This window comes from Oryx dammah, unplaced genomic scaffold (genome assembly GCF_014754425.2).
Source record: "Oryx dammah isolate SB20612 unplaced genomic scaffold, SCBI_Odam_1.1 HiC_scaffold_15, whole genome shotgun sequence".
Taxonomy (NCBI): Eukaryota; Metazoa; Chordata; class Mammalia; order Artiodactyla; family Bovidae; genus Oryx; species Oryx dammah.
The window spans coordinates 42167706-42192408 of record NW_024070199.1 but is presented as its reverse complement, the minus strand read 5'-3'; the positions used below and the strand labels follow the sequence as shown (position 1 = coordinate 42192408).

Below are 24703 nucleotides of genomic sequence, written 5' to 3'. Positions count from 1 at the left end.
TAGTTGCAGCATGTGGGATCTAGTTCTCTGACCAGGGATTGAACCTGGGCCCCCTGCCTTGGGAGTGTAGAGTCTTGACCACTGGACCACCAGCGAAGACCTCCAGAAGATATATTAATTGCACAGATTCTGGCCTTCAGGGAAGAAGTCTGGAAGAAATCTATCATCCATAGCAACCTTGCTCAGTGAACTTGAATGAGACTGTCCTGAATGCCTGCTGGGCCAAGGTGGAAAGGGCAATGAAAAGAACTAAGGAGCGAGCCACCTGGCTTTCTGAGGTAGATCTATTGTTTTCTGGATTTGTTCAGCTGGGAAGCATGGCTGAGGTCAGAAGTGCAAGTTGGCTTTATCCTGCTGCTTGCAGTCCTCTTGACAGTAGCTTTAATTAAATGCTGTATGTGACAAATTGAACAGGATTGGTCCTAGCTTCTGTCGATCAGATTTGCCAACAGAGTGGTGAACTCATGGGAAAATTCACCAAAAGCCAAGACAGTGTAGAAATGGGGGGTGGATATTATTGTAAGACAATTCTCCAGGGATCCTTTTGAGTTTCTGCACGTTTTGCAAGAGAGGCACTGACTGCCTTTGTCCTGGACTCTCTTCTTAAGGATGTTGTGAACGGCCGTGAAAGACTGAGATAGACGTTCCGTCTAGAGCAAAGGGCACCCATTAGCAAAGACCTGGGAGGACTTCCCTGGTGGCTGAGTGGTTAAGAACCCACCTTGCAGTGCTGACGACTCAGATGCAATCCCCGGTCAGGGAACTAAGACCCCACATGCCATAGAGCAGCTAAGCTCACGCCACACAGCTACTGAGCCTGTGCACTCCGGAGCCCACGTGCCACAACTAGAGAGTCTATGTGCCCCAATGGAAGGTACCACATGAAGCAATGAAGATCCTGCATACCGCAAAATGTAACCAAAACGTAACCAAATACATAAAAATACGAAACAAACAAACAAGAATTGTTTAAAAAAAAACTTGGAAAAACAAAAAAGACATAGGTCCTTAAGTTTAGGGCCTGCTCCCATACCACAATCCACTGTGCGCAGGCATCTACCCAGGCCACTGGCGCCACCCCATAGGACTTGGGGACCAGAGGACTGATGTCAATATGCTGATGATTGTGCTATTTACTATGCCATGAATAACGAGGTCCTTTGTCTCTGACCCAGGAATCTCCTGTCTTCTGCCGGCATCCAGGAACCTGAGGCAGGCTCACTTGTATTTGCAGGTAGGGTAGAACCGCGGACCCATCACAGTCCTTGACACGAGGAAAGCACACAGGTCTCAGGGGCGCTGGTGGTGAAGCCAATTCCGAGCAGTCATGGTGGGCAGCCCAGCTGTTTGGGAAGCAGTGGGACCCCTTCCTACCCTCTCGTGGCCGAGCCCAGCATTTGTCCTTTCCATGGCACAGTGGGCATGGCAGTAGCTAGGCCTGACCCTGAGTGGCAGCATACCCCACCAGGGCATTTTCACACACAGTTCAGTTATAAGCCCTCCTCAACTGCCGTGTTTGGTGGATCAGGTTCTCCTGGCAACAGGCGGCCTATGTTTTGTAGCCACAGCTCTGAGGATTGTAACTGGCATTATTGTATCACCAGGCTAACAGGCATCCAAAAAGTACTGACTTTTCTTCTTGTTTTTCACTGCAATGTGAATTGGCCTGACATTTCTGGGAAACAAGAAAGGGCTAGATGTTACAATAATAAAACTAATAATACTCGGACTTTCCTGGTGGTCCAGCGATTAAGAATCCGCCTGCCAGTGCAGGGGACATGGATTTGATCCCTGGTCCAGGAAGATCCTGGGCTTCCCAGTGGCGCTAGTGGTAAAGAACCTGCCTGCCAACGCAGGAGAAGTGAGAGACGTGGGATCGATCCCTGGGTCGGGAAGATCCTCTGAAGGAGGGCATGGCAACCCACTCCATTCTTGCCTGGAGAATCCCACGGACAGAGGAACCTGGCAGGCTACAGGTCACGGAGTCGCACAGAGTCGGACATGACTGAAGTGACTTAGCACACACGCACACCAGGAAGATCCCACATGCTATGGGGCAACTAAGCTTGTGTAGCACAACTACTGAGCCCAAGCTCTAGAGCCGTGCTCCACAACAAGAGAAGCCACCGCAGCGAGAAGTCCGCACACCACAAGGAGGAGCAGCTCCAGCTCCCTGCAACTAGCAAAAGCCCGAGTGCAGCAATGAAGACCCAGCGCAGCAAAAAAGAAATAAATAATAAATTTAAGAATGTAAATATATATATAATTTAATTGAGTTAAGATGAATGAAATAGCCTAATAAAAAATAATAATACTCAGCTTTTGGTGTATTTTTTTTCAAACACAACAGAAACTTTATTTCCACAATCCGTGTGAGATTTCTGAACCTGTGCCAAAGAGGCAAGACGAGACCTTTTCTCTCAGGCCCGTAACTGACATGTAAATAAACACAAATGCAAGTCCAACATACACACTGTTGACAAGTAACTCCTAGTCCCTCTTTTAGTAACATCATCACGGGGGATGCTCAAAGGGCGGTCGGTGTCAGCAGCCCCTCAGAGGAACTTTTGGTGTATTTTATCTTGGGGCCGGGCACTGCACTAAGAGCCTGAATTACCCTCCTTTAAGCCTCAGGACAGTGCTGTGAGTTTTGTCTTATCATCATCCCCAAAATGCAGATGGAGAAGCTGAAGCCTGGACAGGTTAAGAGATTTCTTCACAATCACCCTGCTGGGAGGTGGCAGGGTGGAGCCACCACCCAGGCCGTGCTTGTCTCCGGTCAGATTCTCAGCGGTGGACTTTTCCTGGGTTCAGAAGGTGGAGACAAGGGGCGGGGCTGAAGATCCTCTGGCTGATCAAGGATGAAGACTGGTTCATTTCATTTTCCAGTCCCATCTCTCATGCTCTTCGACACCATGGGAACACATCAGAGGGATTCAGGGACGGCCACTCCACATCACTTGGAGAGAGATGCTTCAGGGCAGAACTGGCCCCTCCAGGCCTCTGAAACTTCCAACCATCACCTTTAGAACCTACTACCCCTAGAGCCGTTTCTTTCTTCAGAGCCTAGAAGCTTCCCAAAGACATTCAGAACTCAAGGTGTCACAGAGCCTGACACACAGTCAGTCCTCTTTCAGAGGTATTCTCCCTGTCCTCCCAGGCAGCCAGCTCCCACCTTCAGCCCATTTTGGACCCCAGTGTGTGCACTCAGTTGCTTCAGTCGTGTCCAGCTCTTTGCGACCCCATGGACTGCAGCCCACCAGGCTCCTCTGTCCATGGGATTTTCCCAGCATGCCCATTTTGGACCCCAGGCCCAGATAATAATGAAAAGAGCTAACACAGGGACTTCCCTGGTGGTTCAGTGGTTGAAACTCCATGTTCCCAACACAGGGGTTCCGGGTTGGATTCCTAGTCAGGGAACTAGATCCTACGTGCTACAAGTTTTCATGCCCAAACTAAAAAAGATCCCACATGCCGCAACTAAGACCTAGCGCAGCCAAATAGAAAAATGAATATCCTTTTAAAAAGATAGAAAGAAAAGAAAAAAGAGGTAACATATACTGAGAACTTACCGTGTGGCCAGCATCCACCAAGGGTTTCATGAATGTCAGCTGCTTTACTTCCTTGTCTGAAAATGAGGAAGGAGGCATAGAGAAGATGAAGAATTTTCCCAATGCTCATAGCAGGTATTCCAGAAAACTACCACTGTGGTATGCTGCCTCCTGAAACCTAACTTCCGTTACACAGGCTGGGGCCACCCCGTCCAGCCAATGCCCCTAAGGAAGCATCAGGAACCCTAGGTTTGAGCCGTGGCAAGTCCGACTCTTTGTGACTCTATGGACTGCAGCCCACCAGGCCGCTCTGTCCATGGGATTCTCCAGGGAAGAATACTGGATTGGGTTGCCATACCCTCCTCCAGGGGATCTTCCCAACCCAGGGATCAAACTCGAACCCAGATCTCTTGTGTCTCCTGCATTGGCAGGCAGGTTCTTTACCACCAGCGCCACCTGGGAAGACCCAGTAATGTAACCTTGGCCAAGTCCCTGCCGTCTCTGGGCCTCAAGAACCCCTCTGCACAAAGGCGCCCTTCCCTGATGTTGCGGCAGACAGACCATCCCTCAGGCTGAAAGCCCCTTATTGCCCTCAGGGCCCCACCCTCCTATTTGTAGACTATCTGTGGGACTCCTCTCCTTCCTCCTCCCAGGAACACCGTGTGGGTTTTGGATCAAGCCAGCCTACATTCAATCCCCATATCTTACTCACCAGATGAGCCGAGTCTAACTGTTTCATCTTTCACAGCCTCGTGGTCTCAGTCCAGCCAATCAGTCAACAAACGTCAGTGCCCTCGGTGCACCAGGTCACGTGCTAGGAGCTGGAGGCGAGGCTGTGCTTCCTGGGAGGGCAGTGAGATGGACAATACATAATCAAACCCATAGAGAAGAATGCTTCAGGCTGCGACAAGGACCAGCAGGAGATTAACGTGGGAGGTGACTCAAAGGCCTGGGGGTAGCTATTTTAGAGAAATGCCTCCTGGAGGCAAGAACTAGAGACAAGCAGGAGTAGGCCAAGGGGAGGCACAGAGGACCTTGCAGGCCCATGAGCACCGGGAAGTTGCTGGAGGTTTTGTAAGCTGAGAAGGAGCATGGTTGGAATTAGGTTTCTGTTTTTGCTTTTGGCCACGCCTTGCATTGTGTAGGATCTTAGTTCCCTGACCAGGGATTAAACCCGACCTCCTGGGGTGGAAGTATGGAGTCTTCACCAGTGGACTGCGAGGGAAGCCCTCTGAAATCAGTTTAGTTTTTGGCTGTGCTGTGTCTTCACTGCAGCGTGTGGGCTTCCCACTGCGGTGGCTTCTCTTGTGGAGCACGGGCTCCAACTGCGTGGGTTTCAGTAGTTGTGTCTCTCGGGCTCTAGAGCCCAGGCTCAATAATTGTGGCCCACAGGCTTAGTTGCTCAGCGGCACGAGGAATCTTCCCAGGCCACAGATCGATCCTGTATCCCCTGCATTGGCAGGTGGATCTTTTTTTTTTTTTTTCCCCAGTCTGGATAAGATAAGAAGCCCACCAAGACTCATCTGCCCATGGGATTTTTCAGGCAAGAATACTGGAGTACGGACAGGTGGATTCTTAACCACTGGACCAGCAGGGAAGTCTTGGAATTAGGTTTTAAAAGGTGAGTCCGGTACCAGGTGGGGGAGGGATGGGACTGGGCAGCAATGGCGGTGTGGAGACCCATTAGGTGGCCGGAGTGATCTGCACTGAGCACAGAGGTCATGCTCTCCTTGGGCTTACAGAACTTCTATCTGGGAGGCATGCTGGTAGGTTCCAGGAAGCTGGGCTGCCTGGGTGCAGTGACACAGATGCAGACAGAAAAGGCGGACAAGCTACGGACACTCCCTGGTTGGGCCGTTGCAGTGAGCCCTGCGGATCCACTCTGCATCTGTGTCCGCCAGGCCTCACACCCCGAGGCCAACCCTGCCTGCCCTGTGCCCTCCCCAGCCCCGCTGCCCACAGGCTTCCTTTGGGGTTTGGCCCCTGGGAGGCTGGGCTGGACAGGAGGAACATGACTTCCGGAGTTCCTTCCCTGCTGGCTGCAGGAGGACAGGTACTGCCGGTGTCTATAGAAAGCCAGGCCCCCCCACCCCCCACTTCAGCTCCAGCTTCTGGGGCTCCAGTTAATGTTCACCACCCAGGTGACGGTGCCCACCGCTTCCAGCTGGGCCCCTGATAAGCTTAAGTGAAAGTGAAAGTCGCTCAGTCGTGTCCGACTCTTTGCAACCCCATGGACTATACAGTCCATGAAATTCTCCAGGACAGAATACTGGAGTAGGTAGCCTTTCCCTTCTCCAGCGGATCTTCCTGACCCAGCAATCGAACCGGGGTCTCCTGCACTGCAGGCAGATTCTTTACCAACTGAGCTATCAGGGAAGCCCTGATGGGCTTAAGGAGTCTGGTAATGACAGTAAGTAAATGTATGGAGCACTCACTGCATGCCAAGCATGGGGCTGGGCGCTGGCCCTCATGGCTCCCGGTCACTCAGACCCCTCAGCGGTCCCGGAACAGAGGCTGCCTTACCTCCATCCTTCTGTCAGCAGCATTAGACACCCTTGGCCATGCTCTCCTCCCAAAACACTTGCTTCTCTGGGCTCTCCGACATCACACTCCTGGTTTTCTTCCTTCAGTTTCTTCCAGCTGCTCCTCTGAGTCACTTCAGACTCTGCCTCCTCTCTCTGACCTGGGGGAGGAGACCTCCCTGGTTCTCCCTGACCCTCTTCTCCCCAGCGGACCCCCTCCTTTCCCCTGGCTGTAAATGCCCGTGTGTGCTGTGGACACTGAGCCCGTGTCTCCAGGGCAGGCATCCTGGCTGAGCTCCACATATCTGGATTGAGACGTCTCCACTTGGATGACACAAGCATCTCAAACTCTCAGTCATGTCCAATCTCAAACGCTCAGTCGTGTCCAACTCTTTGCAAGCCCATGGACTGTAGCCTACCAGGCTCCTCCATCCATGGGATTTTCCAGGCAAGAATACTGGAGCAGGTTGCCATTTCCTTCTCCAGGGGATCTTCCTGACTCAGGGATCGAACCCTGGTCTCCTGCATTGCAGGCAGACGCTTTACCATCTGAGCCAGCAGGGAGGCTCTGTCTCAAACTCAGCAAGTTGCAAACAGAACCCACACTCCTTTGTGGGTCTCCCTCTCCCCTGCCACATTCCTCACCCGCCAGGGTGGGGCTCAGGCAGACACCTGGGAAGCATTCACACCACCTGCCTCTCCGGTACCCTCCACTTCGCCTAGTCTCTGGATTCCACCCCCAAACACATCTCCACCACGTCCAGGTTGTATCGTCTCTCCTGAGAAGATAGCAAGAACACCCTTCTTGCTCTGATACAGTTCCACTGCAATGAAAATAAAACTCAGGACTCCTCACCATGGCCTCCCGCCTCCGCCTCCGGATGCTCTCTCTCTCTGCCTCCCCACCCTGTTGCTCCGCTGGCCCTGTCTCAGCTCCTGGAAGAAATGAATCTTTTTCCTACCCCCCACCCTGGTATGACAGTGTCAACTGTCCCCTCCGCAATTCCCCTCAATCCCTCAGGCCTCCTCCAGCCTTCCCCCCACGCTGGGTGGACCGCACACCCGTTACCTCCTGCTCCTCCTCCAGCTCCTGGCTTAAAAGTCCCTTTGTCAGAGGGGCTTCCTGGACTTCAGGTCTCACCACTGCTCTCGCTCCCAGCTCCCTCTTCTTCTCTGTCTTAGCACCGGCCTCTGGCACAGCCTCAGTCAGGTGTGAATTGTTCCGTCGTATGTCTGTCTCCTCCAGGACAGAAGCTCCAGGAAAGCAGTGATTGGTTCTACCTGTTAACAAGTGCATGTTGGGGACCTCCCTGGTCCAGTTGTTAAGACTCCACGCTCCCAATCGCAGGGCCTGCGTTTGATCCCTGGTCGGGGAACTAGACCCCACATGCCGCAACTCAAAGTTCGCATGCTGCAAATAGGACCCAGCCAAGCCTAATTAATTAATTTTTTAAAAAGAGCATGCAAGAGGTTCCTTGTTTGTCAAATGACTAGATCCCCATTTTACAGGTTAAAAAACAGGTTCAGAAAGATGAGGACTCGAACCCTAGTCTGTTTATGCTGTGTTCCAAGGTGAGTCACACCTTACTGTAGGCAGAGGAGGGTCAGGTTCAGATGAGTATGAGGCAAAAATGACCGGAATAATGCTTAGCTCTGTGCCTGGCAGGTGGTGAGCATCAGTACCGCTCCTGGCCTCAGTGTGTGACCCGAGAGCCCCCTGAGGGAGTGTGGGGGCTGTCTGTACTTACACACTCTCCTATCTCCCCTGGGGACACGGGACTGCCCCCATCTTACTCCTCTAATACCTGTCAATCTGAACAGGGCCTGAGCCCACTGAGCAATTTGGGCAGGGGTCCACTAAAAAGTCTCCCTAGTCACCCCAAATAAGCCCACCCTCAAAGTTAAAGCCATGAGCTCCTTACACAGGTGTAGCTCAAGTCACGTACCTGAAACCCTTTCCCTCAGACTGCAACCCCTGTTCCCCTCAGAGAGGGTATCACCCTGTCTTGGCTGTGACCCACTCTGGAGGTACCCTGGTCATACTCACCCCCTGCTGAGTTCTGTGAGTCAGAGACTGAATCGAGGGTCCCCCCTGGCCAGGCACCCGGGGATATGGCCTGGGCATCAGGCCACTGCAGCCCTCGAGGGCCTCCCTTCCAGACCAGTGGGCTGGCCTGGCTCCTCTCCAGCCTTGACCCAACTCAGGGCCCTTCCCCAGTCCCTGCCAGCCCCTGCCCTGGGGCCCAGCTGTGCCCCTCCCCAGCCCCGGGCCCTCAGGCATCACTCCCCTCCTCCCGGCTGTTAGCCTGGGAAGGGGGCCAGGCCCTGAGCTCAGACCTTGGCGATTCCAGTGTCTGAGGCCCAGAGCCAGCCCAGCCAGCCCAGCCAGACAAGGCGAAGGGGCGGGGGCAGGGTGGGCACCGGGAAGCCATTCACTGGGGGTTGGCAGGCAAGCTGGATTTCAAACTTTGCTCTACCTACTCTTCTTCAGGACCTCATGCACTTCTTCCTGGGACCTCACTGAGGGCCTGGTGAAGGGGTACCCCCTCCTTGAGTCTTAGTGGTCAGGGGTGGACCGGTCCTCATGAGAAGTGACTGAGGGGTGGTGAGACCCCTGCATGTGCAAAGGAGGCTGGGCCAGGGCTGGGAGCCCTGGGTTCCAGCCCCACCTGGCCTCCTACCAGCCGGGCGACCCCCGGCCCGGCCCATCTTCCTCCCCCAGCCTTGGTTTCCCACTTGGATGCTGCGGGGACGGAGGTGGGTGCGGGCCTCCCGGCCCCGCCCGGAGGAATCCGGCGGGGCGGCCAGCGGTCCCAGGTGAGGGCTCGCTGGAGCGGGCCCAGCGCGGCTGCGGCGGGTTCCGGCGGGGCGGGCATCTGGGGCGGGGACCGCCCCCCCTAGCCTCTACCCGCCCGCACACCCTCGCTCCCCCAGGCGGCAGCGACGACGCTTTAAACAGAAAAAAACTGTCTCCCTGGCCCGGGGCCAGCGTCCCAGCCCCCCTCGCCGCCGCCGCGCCGCGCTCCAGCCAGGGAAAACAACTGCTCACTTCTCCCTGCGTCCGCCCCGCGCGCTCCCTGCTTCCCGGCGGCCGCGGGAGCCCAGCCCGGCCGGGGGAGGCGCGGAGCGGGCCGGCCGCCCGGCCTTCCTCTCCCCTCGCTCCTCCTCTCCGCCTCAACTTGCTCCGGCCTCCTCGCTCCGGCCTCACGTTGGGGCCTCCGCAGGCCCCCGGCCCCGGCTCGTGGCTGGGCTCCTTCCCGGGGCAGTGGAAGTTTCTGGGCTCCCCGCGGTCCAGCCTCCATCTCTCTGCCTCTCACTGGGCCCGCGCCCGCGCTTCCTCCCATCCTGTCCCTCGCTGCCCTCTCTGCGCCTCTCCCGGGGCTCCCGGCTTGCTTATCCCCCTCGGGCGTCGGGACCATCGCCCCCGCCCGGGCGCGCCCCCCCCGGGTCCTGCGGCCCCGGATGCCCGGGCCCCGTGGGGCTGCTGGCGGCCTGGCCCCTGAGATGCGCGGGGCGGGGGCGGCGGGGCTGCTGGCGCTGCTGCTGCTGCTGCTGCTGCTGCTGCTGGGCCCGGGCGGCGGGGCCGAGGGGGGGCCGGCGGGCGAGAGGGGCGCTGGCGGGGGCGGGGCGCTGGCCCGCGAGCGCTTCAAGGTGGTCTTTGCGCCGGTGATCTGCAAGCGGACCTGTCTCAAGGGCCAGTGCCGGGACAGTTGTCAGAAGGGCTCCAACATGACGCTCATCGGAGAGAACGGCCACAGCACCGACACGCTCACGGGCTCCGGCTTCCGCGTGGGTGAGGGCCGGGGGCACGGGCAGGGGGCGAGGGGAAGGCCAGCTCTCGGAGCCCACGTGGGAGACATGGCAGCGGAGGCCTTGTGACCCTGGCGACGGTGGGCTCAGAGAGCGGAACCGGAGGGCCGCGGGCCCCAGGGGCTTCAGGGGGCTTGGGAGGCTGGAGTGCTGCGGCGGGGAGTGGGGAGGGCTGCGTGGAAGCCTGGACTGCACAGCTTCGCGTTGGGGTTGAGGCCTAAGGTGTGGGGTCATGCTGGCGCCTTGGATGGCACAGGCTTCTGGAAAGCGCTGGGTTCTGAGAGGGAGTTGAGGTCGACAGGCAGGGGCTTTTGCGGGGATGCCAGCTGGCGCAGGTCTCAGAGGAGGGTTAAGCATTCCCCCTAGAAACAGACTGGCTGGAAGAAACAGGAAAAGTCTTTAAAAAATGTCTTAAGTAGGGCCTGCCAGCAGTAGACACCTGCATTCCCTGGGAGGAGGAGCCAAGCTCAGGCTGGGAGCGAGGGAATTAGTTACTGGAGAGGTCTTAGAGGGGAGGGGCGTTGAGGCCTAACAAGTGGGGAGCAGGCCTGGAGGTAGGGGCTGGCTTGGGTCCTCGGTCCCTCCTTTTTCTGATGCCCCATCTGTGCTTCCCCCAGAAGCTCTGAACAGTTCCACCTCAGAGTCTCCTCCCAACCCCCAAAACCCTGAAAACTCCAAAGGGCCAGGCCTGGGGCTCAGCGCTCCTCCCCCAGAGCCCTGTGGGCCAGGCTGGGGGAGGTGTCCCAGCAGTAATTACCCTCCCGGACAGGGTAATTAGGCCAGGCCCACGATGGCACCGGCAAAACAGCCCCTCTTACACACTCCTATACTCACATAGCCACTACAGATCAGATGTGGCTCACGCTTCTCATAAGATGTGTGTGTGGGTCTGTGTGTGCACGTGTGCTTGCCCATGGCATACACGCAGGGGTATGCCCGGGCTTTGGGCTGGCACACTGGGCTCAAGTACAGGTTTCTTTGTGTTATCTTGGGTGCACATCTGCAGTGACTATGGGAGTGTTTATGTAAGCCTGTGTTGGTGTCAGAATGAGTCTGTGCATGTGTGTGTGTGATGAGATGACTGTGCATGTGAGCGTCCCTGGGCCCAGCCTCCCAAGCCCCCGGCCATCCTGCCCAGGCTGCTGTCTCCATCCGTGCTGCCCACATCCCTCAGGCTCAGTGCCCAGGCCACAGTGGGCGGGTGTCACTGGGAGGTCACCCTCACCGCTGTGGGTGACTCACTGGGAGGCAGGAAGGAGAGGATCCTGCCTCCCCCAGCCCAGGACACACCCCTTCTGCCCTGAGAGTCTGGCCCCCAGAGGCCGGGCAGGATGGGCTGGGCTGGGCTGGGCTGCTCGTAGCCAGGCCCTGGTGGCCTTGCATGTGGGCCATCCCTCTGAGGCCCTCCAGGTGTCCAGGGGGCAGCACCCTCACCTCCCCATCCTGGCAAGTGAGGGCAGTTCTGGGGGAGGGGCTGGAGAGGGGCTGGGCTTGGTGCACGAGCGCAGGTCCCCAAGGCTGGATTTCAGATGTGAGTGTGTGACAGACAGACAGACACCCCATCAGTTCCCTGAGTTCACTCCTTCATTCATTCCCCCAGCACCTCCTCTGGCACCCAGAGCTGAGGCAGAGGGTGGGTGGGATGTGAGGAAGGGCTCTCCTCCTGGGGGAGGGGCTGGAAGGATATGATGTGAATATGCACAGATGGGGACTAGGCTCTGAGTGGGCAGAAATGGCATGGGTCAAGGCAGGAAAGCAGAAGACGTGGCACGTTTGTAGGAAACAGGAGATGAGTCCTGGAGCGTAGGGTGCACATGGAAAGAGCAGATGGGGATGGGCCGAAAGAAGGTTCCTTCTGGGCCACCGAGAGCAGGCAGGGAAGCTAGCTGGGAGCAGGGCTGTGACTGTGCCGGAGCTTTGCCTGACCAAGTTTCTCTGGGGGTGCTTGGGATGTGGACAGGCAGGGGAGGGGCAGGGGACATGGGGAGGAGGGAAGATGGCTTATGAGACATTACAGAGGCCGGAACTGGCTGGAGTGGGAGCAAGGGAGACTGGAGCCTCAAGGCTCAGTTATGAATGACTGGGCAGGCAGGGATCCCAGTGGTGGTCCAAGGCCAAGAAGAGGTGGGGAGGCAGAATGCTGATTTCTGACAGGGTCCCCTGGGTGGAGTTGCTTAAGAGAGGTCCCAGCGGAGTACAGCTCAAGTTGGCAGCGGTGAGGTGCGGGCCCTGGGATGGCTGAACAGAGGGAGGGAGAACCCAGAGAGGGCTGAGTCGGGGAAAGGACTAGGGGGCAAGGAGGAGGCACCAGATAGAGATGGGTGTCCAGGAAAGGCCCAAGGGGAGGGAAAGTCTAGTCCATCACTATCATCATCAGCTGCTACTGCTTATTAAACACCCTCTGTGTACTAGGCACTGTGCAGAGTTTTGGACAGGCCTTGCTTCATTTAATAGATGGGACCGCCCTACAGATGAGGACACTGAGGCCTGGGAGGGGAAGTCAGTCGCTCAGGGTCATGCAGCTGGCACAGGGTCTCCTAGCTAGCATGTAAGTTCAAGATGCCAGTGGCCCCTAGGGTATAAGGATGTTGGGGGACCTAGAGGGTAGCATGTGTGTGTATCTGATGTGTTACTAAGGCCAGCTTCCCAGGGAGGACAGAACCAGTGGGTGGCTGGGAAGTAGAGAGGAGGGGAAGGAAGAGACAGGATGTGGATGAAGGACTGGGTTTGGGCGCTGGCCACAGGGGTCTGCCTGGGCCCTGACCCACCTCTCCTCCCCAGTGGTGTGCCCCCTGCCCTGTATGAACGGCGGCCAGTGCTCCTCGCGAAACCAGTGCCTGTGTCCTCCGGACTTCACGGGTCGCTTCTGCCAGGTGCCGGCTGGAGGAGCTGGCGGAGGCGCTGGCGGCTCAGGCCCTGGGCTTGGCCGGGCCGGGGCCCTGTCCACGGGCGCGCTGCCCCCCCTGGCTCCAGAGGGCGAGTCTGTGGCCAGCAAGCATGCCATGTACGCGGTCCAGGTGATCGCCGATCCGCCAGGGCCCGGGGAGGGGCCCCCTGCCCAGCATGCGACCTTTCTGGTGCCCCTCGGGCCAGGACAGATCTCAGCGGAAGGTACCAGGCTTTGGGCACACCCCGGGAGGCCGAGGTGGGCGGGCACTGGAGGGGGTGGGCAGGACCCGGGCGGGGCCAGCCTTGGAGGAGCTCCGCGCCGCCACCTGCGCTGCGGGGCAGCCCTGAAGCCGCCGTGCCCCGCCCCCCAGTGCAGGCCCCGCCCCCCGTGGTGAACGTGCGCGTCCACCACCCGCCCGAGGCCTCGGTCCAAGTGCACCGCATCGAAGGGCCCAACGCCGAGGGCCCGGCCCCCTCCCAGCACCTGCTGCCGCACCCCAAGCCCCCGCATCCCCGGCCACCCACCCAGAAGCCCCTGGGCCGCTGCTTCCAGGACACGCTGCCCAAGCAGCCAGTGAGTGAACCCACAGATGCCTCTCAGGGCCGCCCTGTTCCAATCCACCGGGTTTGCTCAAAACTGGGGGGTGTCCTGCAGGTTGAGTGGGGAGAGGAGGAAAAGGGCCCGAGGAGGGAGGCCAGGTGGGGGCTGGGCAGCCTGTCACCCCTGTCCACGCTCTTCTCCCTAGTGTGGCAGCAACCCCCTTCCGGGCCTCACCAAGCAGGAAGACTGCTGTGGGAGCATCGGCACCGCTTGGGGCCAGAGCAAGTGCCACAAGTGCCCCCAGCTGCAGTGTGAGTGCCCTGGCTCGGTGAGATCTCTGCCGCTCCCCACGGAGCACACCCTCCAGCCCCTCCCAGCCCTGCAGCCTGAGCCTCTCACTTCCCACCCGGGTCCCCTCGTACCCCACTCCCCCACCCAGCGCCGTCCCTTCCCTCTCTGCAGCCCCTGTGCCCTCTCCTGCCATGCTCTCCTCTCTCCACAGACACAGGGGTGCAGAAGCCAGGGCCTGTACGTGGGGAGATGGGCACTGACTGCCCCCAGGGCTACAAGAGGCTCAACAGCACACACTGCCAGGGTATGGGCCAGTTGTCACTAGGTGGGGGGGGGAGGAGACGGGGCTGGGGTAGAACCCTGAGGTTCCTGGAGCAGGTCGCTGTCACCTTGTGGCACCGGCCTGGAGGGACCAAACTCTCACTTATTACAGACATCAACGAGTGCGCGATGCCAGGCATGTGTCGCCATGGTGACTGCCTCAACAACCCTGGTTCCTATCGCTGTGTCTGCCCACCTGGCCATAGCTTGGGCCCCTCCCGCACACAGTGCATCGGTGAGACTCGGGGGTCCTTGGAGGTCACCAAGTATGGGTGGAGGGTAAGGCTCCAAACAGTAAGGATCAGAGGTCACAGAGGTCAGAGTGGGGTCAAGGGTTGACTGCTGGAGGAGCAAGATCTAGAGCAGACAGGGTCAGGGATCAGTGGGTTCAGGAGTTGCATGAGATCTGGAGTAAGAGGTCACATGGGGTCAGGGGTTATGAGAAGGCAGTGTCATATGAGACCAGGGGCTTGTTGAGTGGGAGGGATCAAGTCTAGAGCAGCTAGAATCAGGGATCAACGGGTTCAGCGGTCACAGAAGTTTCAGGTACTACATGAGGTCAGAACAATACAGGTTTCAGGGGTCAAGTGAATTCAGGGTCATGTGGGGTCAGGGGCCACACTAGAATCAAGGCCTCCTGTGCCAGAGAGGTGAAGTCTGGAGCAACTGGGAAGAGGGACGTGGGCAACATTCAGGCCCAGATGCCCATGCCCATCACTGGCCCCTGCAGCGGACAAGCCGGAGGAGAAGAGCCTGTGTTTCCGCCTGGTGAGCCCTGAACACCAGTGCCAGCACCCCCTGACCACACGCCTCACCCGCCAACTCTGCTGCTGCAGCGTCGGCAAGGCCTGGGGTGCCAGGTGCCAGCGCTGCCCAGCTGATGGCACTGGTGAGCCAGGGGCCTTTGGAGCTGGGGGGCTGTCTGTGAGCCTGCCTCTCCAGGAAGGGCTCACTTGCCTGCCCTTGCTCTGGCCACAGCTGCCTTCAAGGAGATCTGCCCAGCTGGGAAGGGGTACCACATCCTCACCTCCCACCAGACACTCACCATTCAGGGCGAAAGTGACTTTTCCCTTTTCCTGCAACCCGATGGGCCACCCAAGCCCCAGCAGCTGCCCGAGAGCCCCAGCCGGGCACCACCACCTGAGGACACAGAGGAAGAGAGAGGTCTGGCCCAATCCCTCCTGTTTCCTGACAGTTGCAGAACCCCTAGGTCTGACACCTTGACCCTTGACCCACAGTTAGGACCTGAGTCTAACCTCGAACTCCTAATCCCAAACTAGCATTGATCCCTGGAGCTGACACTCTGACCCCTAACCAGTGTTGTAACTAAGCCCAGGATGTCATCCCTGACCCACGGGATTTGATCATTTATTGCCCTCCAGGTTAAATCCTCTGACACCAGGACACCTTTGATTTCCAGATCAGGGCACTAATGTAGCTCAAATGCTGCCTCTAGATCTGACCCTCTGACCCCCGACTCAGGGATTTGACCCTGGCTATAACCTCCCAAGCTGAGGACCTTGTCCAGCCATCGCTTCACTGACCTGTGATGAAAACATTCCCAGACATCAGGATCTAATCCTTGATGCTTGACCCAGAGACATGATCGTTGAACTCTTAGGGAGGTTCACACATGCCCAACTGCCAATCCCACACATGCCCAACTGCCAATCCCAGACTTGACTCCCTTCTCCCAGCCCAACACTTAACGGCCCCGTCTTCTTCCCTTCTAGGGGTGAGCACAGACTCAGTGAGTATAAGAACCCAGGTGGGAGGGGCAGGGAGGCCAAGGAGACACAGAGGGTTCATGCTGCTGTCGCCCGCAGCCAGTGATTGAAGAGCAGTCAGCGCAGCAGAGCCACCCGACTGTCACCACATCTCCTGCCCGGCCCTACCCGGGTGAGCTGGGCACTGTAGGGACCAGTCCTCAAGGGCTGTCACTGCCGGGGAAGTTCACAGCTTAGGCACCAGGGGGCGGTGCAGCTGGTTGTGGAGTTGCCGGCCCCGTGACCTGCGGGGAGAGGGGCGGCTCTCTCGGTCTCCTCACCTGCTGATGGTCGTGTGCTGCTGCCCGCAGAGCTGATCTCCTGGCCCCCGCCGCCCCAGTTCCTGCCCGACTTGCCCCCGTCCCGCAGTGCGGTGGAAATCGCCCCTACTCAAGTCACAGGTAAGACCCGCCCACCTAGGTCACGCCCCAGGTAAGCCACGCCCCCAACTTAGGGTTTCTCCTTCCTCACCCCCTCCAATCCTTCCGGAGGGCTGACACCGTCAAGGGCTTACTGTATGCCAGACCCTGGGCTGGGGGCTGGGGAAGCCTCGGCGTGCAACACTCTGAGACGCCTCTCTGCCCTCAGCTGATCCGGGTGGTGTGATGGTCAGGCCAATCTGAAGGCATTTACAGTCAATGAATATTTACGGAGCACCTACTATGCGCAGGCACTGTTTAGGTACTGGGAACACAATAGTAAACAAAACAGATAAAAATTCCCTGTCCTTGTGGAGTAGACAGACAGCAAACAGATCAATGAATCCAAGTCTAGTGTGTCTCATAAGGGCTATGCAAAAGTAAATCAGAGAAGAAGGAAGGAAGTTTGGGTTTGAGATCATAAGTAGAATGGCAATGAGAGAAGTCTTTCTGAACAGAGCTTTTAAGAGTGTTAGAAATTAACGACAAAATGTGGGAAAGAAATGGGCTAGCAGGTTGGGGAAAAGGACATTCCGGTTTGGGCAAAGGCATGGAAACATGAAACCCTGGTTTCATGGAGAAGAGAGAAACCACACACAGATCAGTGTTTCTGAACTAGGAGAGGGCCGGCTCAGGGAGCTTTAAGAGGCTTGGATTTGATCCCAAAGGCTGTGGGAAGTGTCTGCATGGTTTGGGGCATCATAATAATTGCTAGCTATGGCTGAACAGTTGCCCTGGGCCAGGCACCGACTGGAGAGTTTTACATACTAAATACCATTTACCTTTCTTGTACTCTGTGAAGTGGGCACGGTTAGCCTCATTTTCCAGATGAGAAAACTGAGGCTAAGAGAGGTTCGGTAGCTGATCCCAGGTCACACAGTTGAGCCGGATTCAAGCCCATGTCTGGTTGGACTCCAGCCACAAGGAAGCCACCAAACCGATTGAAAACTGGAGGCTAGATGAGCTCCTAGTTTAAGGTGGCTGCCCAAGAATCTGCACAGGCTGGGATAAGCCAGTGACAGCCTGGGGACTGTGGGAATGTGGAGAAAGAGGCGCTTGGGGAGACTTATCAGAGGATGAGGTGTTAAGGAGCCTAGGGAGAGGCACTCTAAGCAGAGAGAACAGCCTGCAAGAACCCACTGGCCAGGTGTGTTTGGGAGGGAGTGGAGTTCAGCCTGAGGCCAGGGCTGCCTGGAGCTTCCTGGGGCAGGATTCAGGGGAGGGGCCACAAGGAAGAAGAGGTGGGAGGCAGGGAGTACTGTGAATCCTAGGAAAGAAGGTAAGGAGGCTTCCTGAGTCTGATCACCTGTGCCATCCAGGGTTCCCAGGAAAGTAGCTCCTGCCTGCCTTGGGAGGGGGAGGAAAACTTCTGGAATGGGGGCGGGGGTGGGCAGGTCTCTAAGGCAAGGGGTGTTGGTTCGCTTGTCTGGAGGATATTGGTGTGATTGAGGCTACAGAGTTTGAGGTATTGAGGTGACTTGAGTCAGAGTATAGTAAGTGGAGAGAGAAGTATCAAGGATCCTCAACTTGAGATGGCGATGCCAGGGACCTGGGATCATGGTTTGGGGCTACTTGGGATTGTGATGTTGCGGTTATCTGTGATGGAGGTGTAGGGAATCCTAGGGTGGGGGGGATGGCTGTACGGAGATCTGAAATCATAGTGCAACCAGGCTCAGTTATCGGCGTCGAGAGTGATGGGATGTCCAGTTCTTCCCTGGGAATGTGGCAGAAAGTGACTGCTCCCTGCCTGCCCCCTCTGACCTGCCGCCCTTTTCCCCCGGGCGCCCCCGGCAGAGACGGACGAGTGCCGACTGAACCAAAACATCTGTGGCCACGGAGAGTGCGTCCCGGGACCCTCGGACTATTCTTGCCATTGCAATCCCGGCTACCGGTCGCATCCGCAGCACCGCTACTGCGTGGGTGAGCGTGGAGAGTGGGTGGCGCGGCGGCGGCCCTGGCTCCCGACCGTCGTCTGACGTCTCCCCATCCGCGCGCCCTTCTCAGACGTGAACGAATGCGAGGCGGAGCCTTGCGGCGCCGGGCGGGGCATCTGCATGAACACCGGCGGTTCCTACAATTGCCACTGCAACCGAGGCTACCGCCTGCACGTTGGCGCCGGGGGGCGCTCTTGCGTGGGTGAGCACTGAGTGGCTGGGGGCGTGGCCGGGGCCGGGGGCGGGCCCCGGGATCGGCGGACCCGAGGGGCTCTCCCGACCGCACGTCATCCCCTCCGCCGCCTTGCACTCCCCTCGCGCCCCCTTCCTCCCGCTCAGACCTGAACGAGTGCGCCAAGCCCCACCTGTGCGGCGACGGCGGCTTCTGCATCAACTTTCCGGGACACTACAAGTGCAACTGCTACCCCGGCTACCGGCTTAAAGCCTCCCGACCGCCCGTGTGCGAAGGTGGGGAAGACCCATCCGGACCGACGCGGGTCCTCAGCGGTGCCTCGGCCTGGGGTGGGGGCGGAGGGCCTCACTCCCGTCTCTGCCCAGCCCTGGGCCTCTCGGAAGTTTCGATCTGGAACCCAGAGGGCCCGCTTCGCCTGGTCGATCCGTGACAGAGGGAGGCCCTGCCGAGGCCCCTGAGCACCTGGCCGACAATGTTGTCCCCAAACGAGTTTTCTTCCTTCCTACTGCGCAGACATCGACGAGTGCCGAGACCCTAGCACCTGCCCGGATAGCAAATGCGAGAACAAACCTGGGAGCTTCAAGTGCATTGCCTGTCTGCCAGGCTACCGCAGCCAGGGGGGCGGGGCCTGCCGCGGTGAGCGCGAGGCTGGGGTCCGGGTGGGGCGGGGCTTCGATCACAAGAGGGCGGGGCGCTTCGGGAGTTGCCTCGGTGATGGGGCGGGGCTATTGGCGTGGGAGTCGGCTCCAGAACCCGGCTTCCCCCGCCCCGGGCTGGGGACCCCCACCATCCTGGAAGGAGGGTCTCCCATCCCTCACAGTACCTCGTCCAGTGGGGCGGGGTCCGAGGCGAGCCTTCTCCGCCGCAGATGTGAACGAGTGCGCCGAGGGCAACCCCTGCTCTCCCGGCTGGTGCGAGAACCTTCCGGGCTCCTTCCGCTGCACGTGCGCCCAGGGCTATGCGCCCGCGCAGGACGGCCGCAGTTGCCTGGGTGAGCGCCAGCCCTCCCCGCCCTGCGTCCCGCCACCTACTGGAGCGTCGAAGTTGGGGACCAGGTTACCCCATCTGTCGGCCGGGAGACGGCTAATTCGCAGGCACTTTTCCTTCACTGACCCACTCACTCACTTTCTCCGCAACCTGGTGGAGGAGGGGGCGGCGGAATTTCTAGGTAGGAAGGATCTTAAGAGGCAAGGCTTGAAGCTGCGTTTGCAAAGCACAGTTATTTGAATATTTAGTAGGAGAGACATAAAAGAAAGGGGGTGTCAGTATTGTCCCCCCACCGACGATAATGTTTCTTATGCGTCAGGAGATGGGCTGAGGGATGAGAAACTGGAGAACCGTGGACACCGACTGTGGAGCGCAGGGCTGTCGGCCTCAGTGGAGTCTGGGTGTTTCTGGGAAACCTCAGGGAGACTGGGAGAAGAGGAGGCTTGAGTTGTCTTAAAGGATCAACAGGAGTTAGCCAAGCAAAGAAAGGAGAGAGGGAAGAGCGTGCCAGGCTCTGTGAACACCAGCACAGACTACAGGGAAAGGAAGGTGTAAGTAGGGGGTGGGGCTGAGGCTGGCTGGTGAGGGGCAGGCCCCCACCTCCTGAAGGGCCCACCTAAGCCCTGCCCAGGAGGTTGAGCTTCACCCTGAAGGTATTAGGAGGCGCCTGAAGGGAAAGGCTACCCCACTCCAGTATTCTGGCCTGGAGAATCCCATGGACTAGTCCATGGGGTCGCAAAGAGTCGGACACGACTGAGCGACTTGGAGGAGGAGGAGGAGGAAGCATTTTAAGGGGAAGAATGACATTTGCTATTTGCTCTAGAAAGTTCTCTGATGCCCATTGTGGAGAGGGACTGGAGGTCTGGCGGAGACTCAGAACAGAGACAGTGGCGGATGTGATATTAGTGGCCTCAAAGATGGTCATGAGGCTGTGATATTAGAGAAGTATTAAAATGAGTTACCTGGGCTTGTTAACTGGATGTCAAGGTGAAGAAGAGAGAGGAGTAAGGGGTCTCCAGGTTTCTAGTTTGGGTGACTCAGCGGGTGCCGCTCACTGGGATAGGGTCCCTGGGGGTGAGGCGTGTTTGAGAAGGAAGACATTAAGTTTCCTGTTGGACAGTTGAGTGTGTGGTCCCTGTGGGTCTCTCAGCTGGTGATGCCCACAGAGAGCGGGCGGTATAGATTGGAAGCCTTGGGCCAGACACACCCACTTGCGACTGTGGGCTGTGGAGCCTCGGGGTGCACAATAAGGGGAGCTGTGGAGCCGTGGGGTGCACACTAGGGGGAGCTGTGGCGCCTCGGGGTGCACACTAGGGGGAGCTGTGGCGCCTCGGGGTGCACACTAGGGGGAGCTCTGGCGCCTCCGGGTGCACACTAGGGGGAGCTGTGGAGCCTGCGGGTGAACACTAGGCAGAGCTGTGGAGCCTCCGGGTGAACACTGGGGGCGCTGTGGAGCCTCGGGGTGCACACTAGGGGGAGCTGTGGAGCCGTGGGGTGCAGTCAAGGAGGGTGAGTCCAGTGAGGGGAACATCATGGACACTGCCAGGTCGGCAGAAGGCAGGGGGTTAGGAGCGGGAGATGGGGGAACGGGGGCCCTGAGGGGCCCAGGGAGCACTAGCTGAGAAGCTGGGGAGGGCAGGCATCGAGGGCAGAGGAGGATGCGCTAAATGCGGTAGAGAGGTCCTTGTAACTAAGAACTAGCCGGCGAGACGAGCAGGCGGCCTTGGCGGGGTAGCTTCTGTGGCCTGAGGAGAGGCCAGAAGACGGAGGCAGCGGGTGAGGAAGGGCGAGTGGGGTGGGGCTGTGGGCTGAGGAGAACTGCGCAAGTCTGGACCTGCTGAAGGGCACGGGGCTCCCCAGGCCTCCCCGGTGTCAAGGCCTGAGAGGAGGAGGAGAGGGTGGTGCGGCCACGCCGAGGCTCTGGCCCAGCTGGAGGCCACAGGGAGTGGAGCGGCCCGTGGTGCTCTGCATGGTGGCCGGCCTCAGCCGCACTCAGCACCCGGCATCCTGAGAAGCAGGCTAGGGCGCTGGCTTTGCCAGAGCAGAGGGGAGGCAGGAGAGGTGTTCAGGGGAGAGGAGGTGAGGAGGGGCCCGGAGAACAGCGGTGGAGGCAGTGCGAAGGGAGCCGCGTCTGAGACGCCCAGGCCTGGGGATGGCGGGGCAGCGCCCAGTCCCTTGTACTGAGAGCGAGTGGCTGGCGTTGAAGTGGAGGTCGCGGACACCGAGGGGGGGACTGTTGCATCAGAGGCTGGGCCTGGCTGGCCAGATGGATGTTGAAAACGCCCAGGATGGAGAGGAAGAGAGGGAAAGGGAGAAGCGCTAGGAAGGTGGGTGCTGATGGCAGTAGAGAGGTGGGAGGCTGGGGCGGGGTCCAGGTGTCCTTCAGGAAGTGCGGGGTTTGGAAGGGGTCTGGGGTGTGGGTGACTACCAGCTCCCCCCAGAAAGGACTGCACAGAAGCGTGCTCTCAGAGCCAAGTGCCTTTACTGCACAAGCGGGAGAAATGACTCTGTGAGAATGCAGATATGGAGGGGCTTACTTATAAAGGGAGCCCTGGCAGTGGGGGAAGGGCGGGAGCAGCCCCCAGAGCAGCTGGGGCCGGGAAGCCGGGGCAGGTGGGGAGGATTGTTTGGTGAGAATGGATGAAGGATGGGGAGGCCTGAGCCCTTTGGAACCAGAAATGGCCCAGGGTTCCTGCCAGCACCTAGCCTGGTCATTAGGGCACAGTGTGCCACACAGGGGCGGGCTGAGGGGCCCATGCTTGTCTCCAGTTCCACCTGCCTCAGCTCTGGTGCTCCAGGCCGTGGGCAGGAGTCGGGAATAGGGGAGCAGAGACTCAGGACCACCCCGTCCTAGCCCTCTGATGGCCCCTGTGCCCCACAGATGTGGACGAGTGTGAGGCTGGGGACGTGTGCGACAACGGCATCTGTGCCAACACGCCAGGCTCCTTCCAGTGTCAGTGCCTCTCTGGCTACCATCTGTCAAGGGACCGGAGCCGCTGCGAGGGTGAGGGAGACCTCACGCTGGGGGGCTGACCTGTTCCTCCATGTCCCAGACCGTCACTACCCAGGCCCCAACCCCAGGGGCTACTGTGAGCAAGCCCACCACTCCCATGGCCAGCCCCCATCCAGATCCAAGATAGGCCATGGGGTGTGGGCCCTACCCAGGGCGCTTTGGAAGCCTTAGGCCATGTGAGTGGGCTTTGTCTCTGAGATTCTCCACCCCTTTGATCCCCACAGACATCAATGAGTGTGACTTCCCTGCAGCCTGCATTGGGGGTGATTGCATCAACACCAATGGCTCCTATCGATGTCTCTGTCCCCAGGGGCATCGGCTGGTAGGCGGCCGGAAATGCCAAGGTATGGGGGGATTGGCTGAGAACTCCCGAGGAGCAATGGCAGCAAGCAGTCATCTCCTAGACACACTGTTGATCTGTCTTTCCAACCATCCACTCATTCATTCTACTCTTTCACAGAAAATAATAATAACAGTAATAATGACAGTAATTAGATGATGCTTATTACTATGTGCCACGTCACCCCTCAGTGCATTCATCTAACAAGAGTTTCAGTTCAGTTCAGTCACTCAGTCATGTCCGACTCTTTGCGACTCCATGAACTGCAGCACGCCAGGCCTCCCTGACCATCACCAACTCCCGGAGTTCACTCAGACTCATGTCCATCAAGTCGGTGATGCCATCCAGCCATCTCATCCTCTGTCATCCCCTTCTCCTCCTGCCCCCAATCCCTCCCAGCATCAGAGTCTTTTCCAGTGAGTCAGCTCTTCACATGAGGTGGCCAAAGTATTGGCGTTTCAGCTTTAGCATCATTCCTTCCAAAGAACACCCAGGACTGATCTCCTTTAGAATGGACTGGTTGGATCTCCTTGCAGTCCAAGGGACTCTCAAGAGTCTTCTGCAACATCACAGTTCAAAAGCATCAATTTTTCGGCGCTCAGCTTTCTTCACAGTCCAACTCTCACATCCATACATGACTACTGGAAAAACCATAGCCTTGACTAGATGGACCTTTGTTGGCAAAGTAATGTCTCTGCTTTTCAATATGCTATCTAGGTTGGTCATAACTTTCCTTCCAAGGAGTAAGTGTCTTTTAATTTCATGGCTGCAATCACCATCTGCAGTGATTTTGGAGCCCCCCAAAATAAAGTCTGACACTGTTTCCACTATTTCCCCATCTAGTTCCCATGAAGTGATGGGACCAGATGCCATGATCTTAGTTTTCTGAATGTTGAGCTTTAAGCCAACTTTTTCACTCTCCTCTTTCATGTTCATCAAGAGTCTTTTTAGTTCCTCTTCACTTTCTGCCATAAGGGTGATATCATCTGCATATCTGAGGCTATTGTTATTTTTCCAGGCAATCTTGATTCCAGCTTGTGCTTCTTCCAACCCAGCATTTCTCATGATGTACTCTGCATATAAGTTAAATAAGCAGGGTGACAATATACAGCCTTGACACACTCCTTTTCTTATTTGGAACCAGTCTGTTGTTCCATGTCCAGTTCTAACTGTTGCTTCCTGACCTGCATATAGGTTTCTCAAGAGGCAGGTCAGGTGGTCTGGTATTCCTGTCTCTTTCAGAATTTTCCACAGTTTATTGTGATCCACACAGTCAAAGGCTTTGGCATAGTCAATAAAGCAGAAAAAGATGTTTTTCTGGAACTCTCTTGCTTTTTCGATGATCCAGCAGATGTTGGCAATTTGATCTCTGGTTCCTCTGCCTTTTCTAAAACCAGCTTGAACATCTGGAAGTTCACAGTTCACATGTTGCTGAAGCCTGGCTTGGAGAATTTTGAGCATTACTTTACTAGCATGTGAGATGAGTGCAATTGTGCGGTAGTTTGAGCATTCTTTGGCATTGCCTTTCTTTGGGATTGGAATGAAAACACATTTTCCAGTCCTGTAGCCACTGCTGAGTTTTCCACATTTGATGGCATATTGAGTGCAGCACTTTCACAGCATCATCTTTCAGGATTTGAAATAGCTCAACTGGAATTCCATCACCTCCACTAGCTTTGTTCGTAGTGATGCTTTCTAAGGCCCGCTTGACTTCACATTCCAGGATGTTGGCTCTAGGTGAGTGATCACACCAACGTGATTATCTTGGTCGTGAAGATCTGTTTTGTACAGTTCTTCTGTGTATTCTTGCCACCTCTTCTTAATATCTTCTGCTTCTGTTAGGTCCATACCATTTCTGTCCTTTATCGAGCCCATCTTTGCATGAAATGCTCCCTTGGTATCTCTAATTTTCTTGACGAGATCTCTAGTCTTTCCCCTTCTGTTGTTTTCCTCTATTTCTTTGAATTGATCGCTGGAGAAGGCTTTCTTATCTCTTCTTGCTATTCTTTGTAACTCTGCATTCAGATGCTTATATCTTTCCTTTTCTCCATTGCTTTTCACTTCTCTTCTTGTCACAGCTATTTGTAAGGCCTCCCCAGACAGCCATTTTGCTTTTTTGCATTTCT

The 24703-nt window shown here is 57.3% G+C and overlaps 1 protein-coding gene and 1 long non-coding RNA gene across 5 annotated transcripts in view; one reads left to right on the top strand and one right to left on the bottom strand.

Moving 5' to 3' along the window:
• Positions 1 to 2249: 2249 nt before the first annotated feature.
• LOC120874716 lies at positions 2250 to 6488 on the bottom strand. 3 transcript variants are annotated; one of them, XR_005723680.1, is made up of 4 exons: positions 5987 to 6488; positions 4264 to 4393; positions 3573 to 3628; positions 2250 to 2905 (listed from the first exon to the last, which is right to left on the bottom strand). It is a non-coding gene; the product is annotated as an uncharacterized LOC120874716 (long non-coding RNA). The 3 variants fall into 3 exon arrangements; XR_005723681.1 differs by having other exon boundaries at positions 6075 to 6488; XR_005723679.1 differs by lacking the exon at positions 5987 to 6488 and having other exon boundaries at positions 4264 to 5791.
• Positions 6489 to 9095: 2607 nt separating this feature from the next.
• Positions 9096 to 24703, top strand: part of LTBP3 (latent transforming growth factor beta binding protein 3) — a 20896-nt gene continuing 5288 nt past the window's right edge. Inside the window, exons 1-18 of one of the 2 annotated variants that reach the window (XM_040256153.1) lie at positions 9096 to 9866; positions 12665 to 12994; positions 13144 to 13346; positions 13519 to 13624; positions 13816 to 13908; positions 14038 to 14160; positions 14656 to 14814; positions 14904 to 15089; positions 15659 to 15675; positions 15752 to 15824; positions 16003 to 16092; positions 17905 to 18030; positions 18115 to 18246; positions 18384 to 18512; positions 18751 to 18873; positions 19106 to 19228; positions 22106 to 22228; positions 22462 to 22581. In XM_040256153.1, the coding sequence (XP_040112087.1) occupies positions 9536 to 9866; positions 12665 to 12994; positions 13144 to 13346; positions 13519 to 13624; positions 13816 to 13908; positions 14038 to 14160; positions 14656 to 14814; positions 14904 to 15089; positions 15659 to 15675; positions 15752 to 15824; positions 16003 to 16092; positions 17905 to 18030; positions 18115 to 18246; positions 18384 to 18512; positions 18751 to 18873; positions 19106 to 19228; positions 22106 to 22228; positions 22462 to 22581 (2587 nt within the window). In that variant the 5' untranslated portion in view covers positions 9096 to 9535. Of the gene's footprint in view, positions 9867 to 12664; positions 12995 to 13143; positions 13347 to 13518; positions 13625 to 13815; positions 13909 to 14037; positions 14161 to 14655; positions 14815 to 14903; positions 15091 to 15658; positions 15676 to 15750; positions 15825 to 16002; positions 16093 to 17904; positions 18031 to 18114; positions 18247 to 18383; positions 18513 to 18750; positions 18874 to 19105; positions 19229 to 22105; positions 22229 to 22461; positions 22582 to 24703 lie in introns of both variants that reach the window. The other variant, XM_040256154.1, reaches the window with a different exon arrangement.